Consider the following 10,880-nt stretch of genomic DNA (forward strand, 5'->3'; position numbering starts at 1 on the left):
AAATTCAGTCATATGACTTTTTTCTCACAGGATAAAAGTGTAATTTTAGTTTAGTATAATCACATAGCTGAATTTTAAAAGGAGAACTTAAGAAACACCACATAAGTATTTTACCCCAAACCAGAAAGGATGAGAGTTCCTGAAATAACAACTTCTTTATATATCTGCTATCAACAATTTTCATAATGATCGCAATAAGCAATTAAATTAATACAACCTCATAGTAAAAACGATGAATTTAACTGGAAATCAGCAAAGTGGATTTGGTATTTGTTACGTCTAAAGTCATCAAATTGTTTATATAAAAGCATTATGATTTAACAACAAAAAACTGTAATAGATCTAAAAAGCTCATTAAATCATGCTAAATAGAGATCTTATCTTCATTGATCAAATCAAACAACGACCTCTTTAATAGATTTGTTCACCACTTTCTGAACTATCTGTCTTTCTTTCTTCTATTGAACAGACCTCAATCAGAGTAACCATAACCAAATAGAAACTAATTATTTTTCAATTGAAATACCCATAATGAGACTATTGAAAGAGAGACAGATATAGAATAGAACCATTTCAAGCCTGACCCTGATTGATGAAAGAAACAATCCTTTTGAGCAAGGCAACACTATTTTCACAAGTTGAGTTCATCAAATGGAAGTCATGGTCCTCTCCTTGTGCTTCCATGACCTCCACAACCCCTCTGTATCCACTTTTACCCAATAACTCACTGTAATACCAACCCCTATCCTTCAACATGTCCTTCTCAGCAATACAAATTAGCACTCTCTTACACCCCAAACTCCCTAGTTTTGGATCCGTACCTGGGTTTATATACGGGTCATCAACGCCACTCGTTGCTGGACATGTAAATCGCCACAAAGCTTCAACCTTTCCTCTCTTCTCAGCGTCAGTATCCTCCCCACCGATTGGTTCTTTGCCCCAAAAAAAGGGATGCACTAAAACAATCCCATCAAGCTTAACACCAGCAAGTCCTTCTAATCCAGCCCTCAACCCCATGTGATGAGCAATATTAGCCCCAGAACTGTCCCCAGAAAAAAACACACTTTCAAGATCTGCATGGTTTTTCAACCATTCATCAGGACCTTTTCCATCAGTATGAGACGCAACCCATTTAAGCGCAGCCCATGAATCATCGTAAGCAATAGGAATAGGGTGTTCTGGGGCTCTCCTATATTCAACAGAGATCACAACAACATTGGCTTCAGCCACAAACGAGTTCAAGTAGTTGTGGAACAGTGGAGAGAGCTGTTTCGACGCAAAACCCTCCACCATGAAAGTAAACAAGGAGATAGAGGAAGCTTTTTTTGTGATTCCTTTGTGGTTTTTGGAATGTAAAGCCTAGCAGATACTCCTGTTTCGGGTGAGATAACCACGTCTTTGGATTCAACACCGGTTTTGGAATCCAGAGATGGTGGTACGATCTCTAAGCCTGCGATTCGCTCTATTCGACCATCTTTGTAGATCTTAAAAAAAGGAGAGTAGTCATGGGCTATTTCAGTACTGTTGCTTGAATCCATAGCAAGAGAAGAAGAAGAAGCAGCAGCTACAATTTGGAGAGTGGGTTTTCTATGATTTATGGAAGACAAAGGGGAAAAGTTTTTATGTAGGGGATAAAATTATGCAACAGTGGATTAAAAATTTGCCGAGAGAGAGTCATGGTGAGAGAAAGATAAAATATAAATATAAATTAATTTAACTAGTCGCTAACCCGTGCGATGCACGGGAAAGCTACAAATTTTTTCCAAATGATGTGACATTAGGTTTTGGAATTTAGCATTGATTCTCTGGTAGCACATTCTTAATTTTCAATTTCATTTATTTGATGTCTCATGAGTTTTTTAAATGTAAAGAGAATACTACAATATTTATAAATGAAATGTATATAGAGAAACAGTTAACGCTATGGTAAAAGAAATCCTCAAATAACTAAATATAAGAGTTTAATTCCTCTATGTTTCAATTTAAAACCAAATTGTGCATAAAAGCAACAAAATTTCCTTTGTTCCAATACGTCTTTAGTAGCAAAATCACAAATTCTTTAAAACCAAATTGTGTATAAAAGCAAAAAAATTTCCTTTGTTCTAATACGTCTCTAGTATCAAAATCACAAATTCATTAAAACCAAATTGTGCATAGAAAATCTTAGAGATAGAAAGACAACTTTAAAGTGTTTTTTGTATCTTCTTCCTTTGTTGCTTTGTAGTAGTCCCTGAATATGCCCTTTTGTTTTCCTTGAGTACAGATGTTGGTGTGAGCTGCACATTGGTTTGAACATCAAGTTTTTGAAATGTTGTACAATCACCACCTTCTTCAATTGATAAGTTGTTGCTACATTCATTTGAAGTATCACTGATGTAAACCTAGCAATAGAACAGGTTGAGGAATGTATTACAACATATACATCTTAAATATCATATTTGTAATTTTGCTAAATTAAATAATACTTACTTCTGTCATTTTATCAAGCTGAATTGCTTTGTCAGTTTCTTCAAAAAAGTCAAAAAGTTTCTTGATAGTGAAGAATTCCCATCCATAGTTGAAATTATAGTTATTTAGTTGTATTTGGAAAACAAATTGTTTTCCTTTAAGATTTTCTATTTGCACAGGAAGGATGACTTCATCGGGCTCCTAACAAAAGTAACACTTTTCAAATTGTACACTGAAATAAAGTAGTAAATATTAAATACTAATTTTATATTCGACTTTCTCACCTCTAAAGATTTATTCAAAAGGTCTTTGGCTGATATGTTGAGTAATTTTTCTGCTTCTGAATCAAATAAAATGAATGTGGCCATTTCTGAGCTATCTTTAACCTTTAATTGAATTCTATACCTGATAAAAGAAATGACATATATAACGTTAATATCATATTATTTGTTGTGTATTTTAATATAAAAAGTAAACATTTTCATTTTGTGTACCTTGGGATTGGGAAGCATGCCTTTTTGTTGCAATTGTCGCACCATAAAAATTCATCTTTTGAGTTTACCTTTCTACGACATACTTCGCAAGAGATAAAGTACCAACCATGACGATCTATGTCAATGTTTATAATCTTTCCTTCACAGGTAAAGATCGTTTCCTAGAAATTGAATTTAATATGAATCAATTTATAATTTTATAGTTAAATTTTGTAAAAGCAAGTCTAAAATACATAAAGCAATGTTAAGGACACAATGTTATTGTTGAAGGTATATTTTTTTCTGACCTTATTATCAGAGTCCCACATAACTTCTTTTATTTCAGTTATGGTTCTTCTGTTGATGTTCATCTCTTCTTCAATTGATACTTGTGGTTTGAATTGCTTGGGCATTTGTACTATTGGTTGGTTATTTTCCACCAGCCTATTATATTATATAAAGATATTAGACATAGTATTGTAGACTGTAAATATATTAAAAATCTGAATCCAAAACAAAGCACTTACTGATCTTTGAATTCAGCAGTCTCAGGAATGTCCAAATCAATATAAACTCTTGTTCCACTTGTTGACGATAAGTTATACTCTCCTGGAATGCATAGGATTCATTAGGAAAAATAGTACATTAAAGTTTCAATGAAATGATTACTGTAATGAGTGAGAGGTCTAGATTAGAGGGCATGGTATGTTGTAGACATGTACAATACAGAGGTAAATAATCCAACTTTGCCATGGTAGATAGATGCTAAAGATAATGACACTTGAGAAAATGTTTGTCACATTTTGAAAACCAATGGATCCTAAAAACCATGCTCTTGAAACGGATTAAAAAAAAAGGAAAAGAAAAATATCTTTCAACAATGAAAAATGTAAAGGAAGGGAATGAATCTCCCAACAGTAAGTGACAATTATCTTGATTCATTGGATGCTTACATAATAATTTAGCCAAAATACTTTGTATTTCAAACAATTGGATGATTTCTTATGTAGTTCAGAAGATGGTTATAAAGAGAATTAGAAAAGAGAAATAAACTTGCCTTTAAAAGTCTTGACAGTCAAACATGTAGCTATTATGACAAAAGGGCCTGGATTTTCAGTAAAGAAGCTCTCCTCAACTTCATTTGCAACTGATCCCCAAAGTGTAAGCTTTATTTCATGTCCTCTGTCAAAAATTTTCAATGTTACAGTGTAAGTTCATATAATATAAGTGCATGTATTAGTTTATCAAAAATAAATAAAGAAATAAAAAGTGCTTGTATTGAAAATAATTTTTTTTTTTTTTTTTTAAAAAAAAGACATACTCTATAGTCATGACATTTATGTTTCTCATCAAGACATTTGATCCTTTGATGCAAGGTTGCTCAATCGGTCCAACACCAATCACATTTGCAATGATATCTAGGCATTAGAAAGATGTGGATGTAATTATTTTCATATATAACAATAATATAATACATAATTATTCATAAATTTAATATAACGCATAATATATATAGAGATACCTGATAACTGGACATGTTTATTAACGCGTTCATGTATTTTATTGTAGTCAACAAATTCGAATTTATGACGCGGTATATCAACATCAACCTCCTTTATTTCCTTAATGCTAGTTTTCAATGTGAACATGATCTTGATGTCATTGTCTACTGGTCTATACAATGCATTGCCATCAACCACTTGAAAATAAGAGAGTTCATAAAATTTTCCTTCTTGCAGAAGAGGCTTGAACTTTTTAGCAATATTATTTTTAATGATTGCATGTATTGAATTATTCTGCAAGTAAAGTGCATCAGTTTTATATAGATAGAGTTTATGGTATATATAATGATCAAACAATATTAAAAGCTATAGAAGAAAAACAAACCTGCTCATCGATTAAAATCATATCTAAACTAATAATATCATTATTTTTTGAGTTGATTGCATTCCACATCCTTGATATTCTGACCTTGACTTTCCAATTTGCTTTGTGTTTGTCTATACAAAGCTGATTAAGGAGAGAATATTGCATCATCTTGGATCCCTACCTGCATAGATTAATAAATTTGAAAGTTTATAAAAATTCTCAACTCGATTTAGATACTGCATAGAATAAAACAAAACAAAGCAATATAACAAAGACATCAAAAAGTAATTAGCTTATTAAAGATAGAAAATAGTAATTAGCTTGTATTCAATTATGTTATAGACATGAAATTTAACAAAACAGTAAGCATATACGAAGTGCATAAATTAATTTGGAGAAGATAAATAGAAAAATATATATATATATATATATATATATATGAAATTATGTTACCTTTATTAGTTGGTTTCTTGAGTTAAAGATTGGTAAAAACTTCTTTATACACAATATTTTTTGTTTCAGACTTTTTTTCAGTGTCATCATTAATGATGAGGAATTTTAGGCCATTTCTGCTTGTAACTCTAGACACTGCAACGTACAATTGCCCATGACTAAAAACAGGTTTTGGCAAATACACTCCAACATGTTTCAATGATTGTCCTTGGCTTTTATTTATAGTCATTGCAAAGCACACTGAAATTGGAAATTGTCGTCTCTTTAAAACGAATGGCCATTTTGAATCACTTGGAGATAATGTTATTCTTGGAATGAACACACGTTTGCCTATATTAGTGCCAGTTATGATTTCTGCTTCTATCACCCATGTAGCCAATCTTGTTATTATGAGTCTTGTTCCATTACAAAGACCTTCATTCTGATTCAAGTTTCTAAGCAACATTACAGGCAAACCTATTTTTAATGTCAGTTTATGGTTTGGCAATCCTGGAAATCTCAACGTGTTCAAAAATTCAACAGTATATAGGAGATCTTGGTCAGGAACATTTGAAGAAGCCTTGCATATAGAATCTGAACTTAGATATTCATGAACTTCTCCATTTAAGGATGACACAATATAGTCATTTAGTTCTTCTACAACTTCATTTGTAGGGGCAAGAATTGCCCTATCCTGTAGGTAACTTGGATCTGTGTATTTATTTTCCAAACCTGGATATGTGCTGTCAATAATATCTTGCATTGGATTCTCTGAAGGTTGGATAATCAAATCACTTGGAATTGAAATGTTGTAATCCCCATCTCCTTCTCCCAATTCACCATTACCTATTTTAAGAATCCACTCACTAAAGTCCTTTATAGATGATGTTTCTATTCCACTCATACCGTTTTGTAGAAGCCTCATATTTGTTTGGAGTTTAAAGACATTACAATCATTCCATAGATATGACTTGCTAATTGAGGATTGGACTATATCTTCTCGTCTTCCCTTTCTCACAACTGGAAGTATTTGTCGAAAATCACCTCCTAGAACTACAACTTTACCACCAAAAGGTTTTTCAGCATTTTGAGGATCTTCAATTTGTAGTATATCTCGTAACGTGCGGTCAACAGCTTCAAAACAATTCCTATGTGCCATCGGTGCTTCATCCCAAAGTATAATACTTGTTTTTGAGAGAAGTTCCGCTGCTTGTGTTCTTTGCTTTATGTCACAGGTAGACTCATCATTTACATTAATTGGGATATGAAATCTTGAGTGAGCAGTCCTTCCACCAGGAAGCAACAAAGCAGCAATCCCTGAAGACGCAACAGCAAGAGCAATTTTGCCTTTTGATCTTATACCAGACAGGATGGTTCTATAAAGATACGTTTTACCCGTTCCACCATGTCCATAGACAAAAAACATTCCCCCTCTTTCAGTAGCAACAGCTTCCATTATAGAATCGTAGATTATTCTCTGTTCATTGTTTAGGCCAGAAATTAGGATCTCATGTTCTCTTTTCAGACTTGATACATCATACGACATTTCTTCTTGAATAAGTCTATTCCCATTCTGAATAAGATCCATATTTGGCTGGGGCAGTTGTGGATAATCTCTAAGTGATCTTCCATATTGTTGGAGGATTTGTTCGATTTCATACAATCCATAATTTCTCAATTGGTCATCTGATAAAATTAGTTCTTGGAATTGGAGGATACGCCTTTGCCTATTTAGTATATCTTCTGTAATCAGTTTCCAGTTGGATTCCCAAAGACTTAATGGATCAGCTACCTCACAGAACAATAGCATTGTAACAAATAGTTGACGCAATTGTTGCCCACTGGCCCAATTCGAAGCTTCAATTAGGGAATCATGCCATTCTTTGTCGTCATCAAGAAGTCCAAGTGCATAACAGGCTTCCTTATAAGTTGGATAAGTAACATCATTTATAGTCTTTAATTCTTTAAAGTTTCTTGGACCTTTGACAATGTTAAGCAACATTCTCAAATAAAACCTTTCACCACTTGAAGGATGTGCGTAGTACACTCTTCCAATACAATATTTTGATTTCCTTCTTTGCCATTGCTTATCATTACTATGCCATACCCATTTTGTAGGAAATTCAGCATAAGTCAACTCTCGAGCATCTTCAAAAGCCTCATTTGTTTTCATCCATTCTGTAAACTTTGTTTCTTCAATACCAGGTATATTTAAAACATTATCCAAGCTTGTATTTTCCGGATAAATGATGGGATGTTCGTCTTCCAAATGAAAATTTAATCTTTCAACAGGTGGATATCGAAACTGAATTGGAAATTCAAATATTCTCCAACATGATTCAGAAGCTGAAATATATCTACAATCTAAGTATGCTTTTGTCTCATCAACAACAATTTCGGTCTCTTGTCCATCACTCCCAATATTTGGCAAATTCTCTTCTACAACAACTGTTGCTCTATCTGATCCCTTGTTTATATATTTAAACAAATATTTGATCGATCGAGATCTATTACACCATTCTACATTCAAATGGGATTGGTACTTCACCAAAAGATCTACATTATAAGGTACAACATATCGGTTATCCAAAAGAATTCCGTTCTTCTCTATTGTTTTTCCATCATTTCTCCTTCTATATACTGGAAAGCCTTCTTCATCAATTGTTGTTTCTTCATAAAATCTTTTCGGAAAATGTTTTGTACATTTACCATTCATCATGCACGGTGATTTTGGATTTGCAGATCCACATGGCCCATGCATCATAAATTGTTTTACAGCTTCATTAGCAACAGGATTGTCATCTGGATCTGGTATCTCAGCCATAATGATACCATCAATGTCTGTTGGACTTGGACACTTATCCTTTGGATCCAAGAATAGAAGAATATGTGCATGTGGGAGTCCTCTTTTTTGGAATTCAATTGTATACACAATAGCAATAACTCTTCCAAAATGAGATTTATGCCTCAAATCATGTAATAGTTCATCTAATTTTATCTTAAAAACCCTTGCTACAATATCTGGCCGATCCTCATATTTCAGGCCTTCTATAAATTCTAAGGAATGATTGATTTCTGACCATTTTGGATTGCAAGTAAATGTAAGAAATAAATCTGGGTAACCTGCCCATCTACATATCGCCATTGCATCTTGATAATTTTGAACCATGTACCTTGGACTTCCAGTAAATGAGGATGGTAGGACTATTCGTTTGCCTACGGTAATGGGATCTGTATCACCACGAAGAACGGCATCTTTCAAACCATAGTACAGCTCTGACCTCAATTTTTTTTGATTGAATCTAACCCATTGTAGTCTTTCTTCTTCGATAGAAGTGTATGCATCCACTATAAATTGTTGAAAAAGCCTCCTACCAAGCAACAATGTCTTGCCCTCATGAAAGCGTTGTTGAAGCCTATAAGCATAGTATTCTCTCATTGTTATTGATTCCCTTTTTCTAGAATTGCTCCCATTCAAATTCCTATAAGGTATACCAAGCATATACCCATCCTCACCATACGGAAAAAGTAATGGATATTGCAATGCCATAAAGCTTGGATGAGTTCCGTTTATACGTTGCAATCCTAAACTTCGATTCTCAACAATAATATCTCTATCAGAACTTTCAATATTAAAATCTCCAACAATAAGAGCAGCTATCTCAGACGTTACAGGTAAGTCATATTGCCTTTCACCAGAATTGCGACTTCGTATTAAACGAATTCTGACATTATGTATATCTGATTCATCAAATCTGTCCCTGACCATTCTAAAACATTTAACCAATTGGTTACACTGATCTAACATTTCCATCAACCCAGTAACAATATCTGGATCCACATAATTTCTATCATCTTCACGTATAACTGCATCAATTCTATTTTTAACTTCATTATCAGTTTCATAAATATAAAGCTGTGCATACTTAGGTTTTTGGCCATGGACAGGAAGAAGTGATCCAATTCTATGATGAGTTTGACCATTTACACGAAACACATATGGACCAGAACCATTATTCACTGATCTATCAACATTACCCCCCAAAGAAGTGAAAGCAAAGAGAGAGTTGTAGATTCTTATCCCTAGTTGAAAGTTTATTGATCTCTCATCACTATTAATATTGAGTAAGTTTCCAAGAAAGGGTGGAGGTTCTTTCAATAGAGGGAGTTGAACTCTTCCTTCAGAACAACACAAACTAAACTTCGGTTTTGTAGGCGTTTTTGACTTTACAGTTCTCTCTTCATACCAAAGTTGAGCTCCACAATGCTCACATACTATTGTTGGAGGTCCTAAATCCAATGGTTCCGTAAATTTTCCTATGACAACAAAAACAAAAATTCACTTTTTCTTCCTAATTTTAGAACTTTTTTGGGAGAACTAAAAAATGCAACACTTACGTTGTTTTCTGCTTTCATCATTAATGCTATATTGTCTACGTCGAATACTCCTTTCAAATGGCTCGTCATCTCTTGTTCTTGTTTGCCCTAGGTTACATACTAATTATTAGGTTACATACTAATTATGAGTTTTTTAAAGGAAAATATTTTTTTAATATGTCAATATCATACCCCTTCTATTTCTCTTTTCAGATAAAATTAATCTTCGTCTCAATCTTGCATAGAAAGCAGAGTCCATGCTTGGGGAATAAACTAAAAGGAAAACATTCACAAAATTTTAACTCATAAATATAACTATATAGCAAAAACATATATTACAAATTAACAGTTACATGTTATAGAAAGGTGAAAAATTGAAGAAAAATATAGCATTCACATACTAACTTCAGAATTAAAAAAACATAAAGATATGATTATTTGATAAAATGTTCAAATTCTCTCTACAAACATATTACCAATAAATATACAATAAAGCATGCATATATTAGTATACAGATACCAAATAAGCCAAAATATAATTTAATTTAATTATATACAGTACAGAATAAAAGAAATACTGGTAAATACCTGACTTTCCCGGTCTTGTGGTTGTATTACCAAATAAGCAAGATATCAAAATTCTAAATCCCTACCTGCAAAACCAATAGAAGACAATGATAAAAGCAGATTTAAAACAGCAACCATATGAACACTATTTACGAATTCTATCAAACTCTTGTGAGAAGCCAATAACAAAAACATATGTACAACCAACAAACATTATTATTATGTACACATATATACAGCCAACAAAAAAAAAAACAAAAAAACAAAAAACAAAAAAAAAACTCTTGACACACACAATGATAGTACTTAAGAGGGGGAAAAGCTGGAAAGGAAAGTACAAATGAAAAAAGACGCTTGCTTAAATTTAGCATCATCAATGTGCTCTTAAAGTACCAGCAAACATTTAATTAAGAGGGGAAAAAACTGCGAAGCACAATCCGTGAAGTATATATTTGTCTCTCCCTATGTATCTTCCATTACTATGTGCAATAGCCTTCAGCCTAGTATGGTTTAGGATAAAATCAGAATGTGGCATTGAAGACTTCAAAGGGAAATTTAAAAGGTGTTTACAGCTCCCAAAAATGTATCCTACAATTAGTATACTTTCTCCTTGACTGATAGAATTAACAGAGATTATTCAACTGGTACACCACATAGTAAGAACAACACACAAGCAGGAGAGATATTCAACTATTTCTATTGAATTTGCAAATA

The 10,880-nt window shown here is 33.0% G+C and overlaps 1 protein-coding gene and 1 pseudogene across 2 annotated transcripts; both read right to left on the bottom strand.

The window, feature by feature from the left end:
* Positions 1 to 442: 442 nt before the first annotated feature.
* Positions 443 to 1,664, bottom strand: LOC115968986 (annotated as a pseudogene). The gene has a single exon (XR_004086834.1). The product of XR_004086834.1 is annotated as a probable carboxylesterase 12 (transcript).
* A 3,601-nt stretch (positions 1,665 to 5,265) lies between these two features.
* Positions 5,266 to 10,304, bottom strand: LOC115966792. Its single transcript, XM_031085950.1, has 2 exons — positions 10,253 to 10,304; positions 5,266 to 9,539 (listed from the first exon to the last, which is right to left on the bottom strand). The coding sequence occupies exons 1-2, from the start codon at positions 10,302 to 10,304 to the stop codon at positions 5,266 to 5,268; spliced, it is 4,326 nt and encodes a 1,441-aa protein (XP_030941810.1).
* Positions 10,305 to 10,880: the final 576 nt, after the last annotated feature.

This window comes from Quercus lobata, chromosome 11, assembly GCF_001633185.2.
Source record: "Quercus lobata isolate SW786 chromosome 11, ValleyOak3.0 Primary Assembly, whole genome shotgun sequence".
Lineage (NCBI taxonomy): Eukaryota > Viridiplantae > Streptophyta > Magnoliopsida > Fagales > Fagaceae > Quercus > Quercus lobata.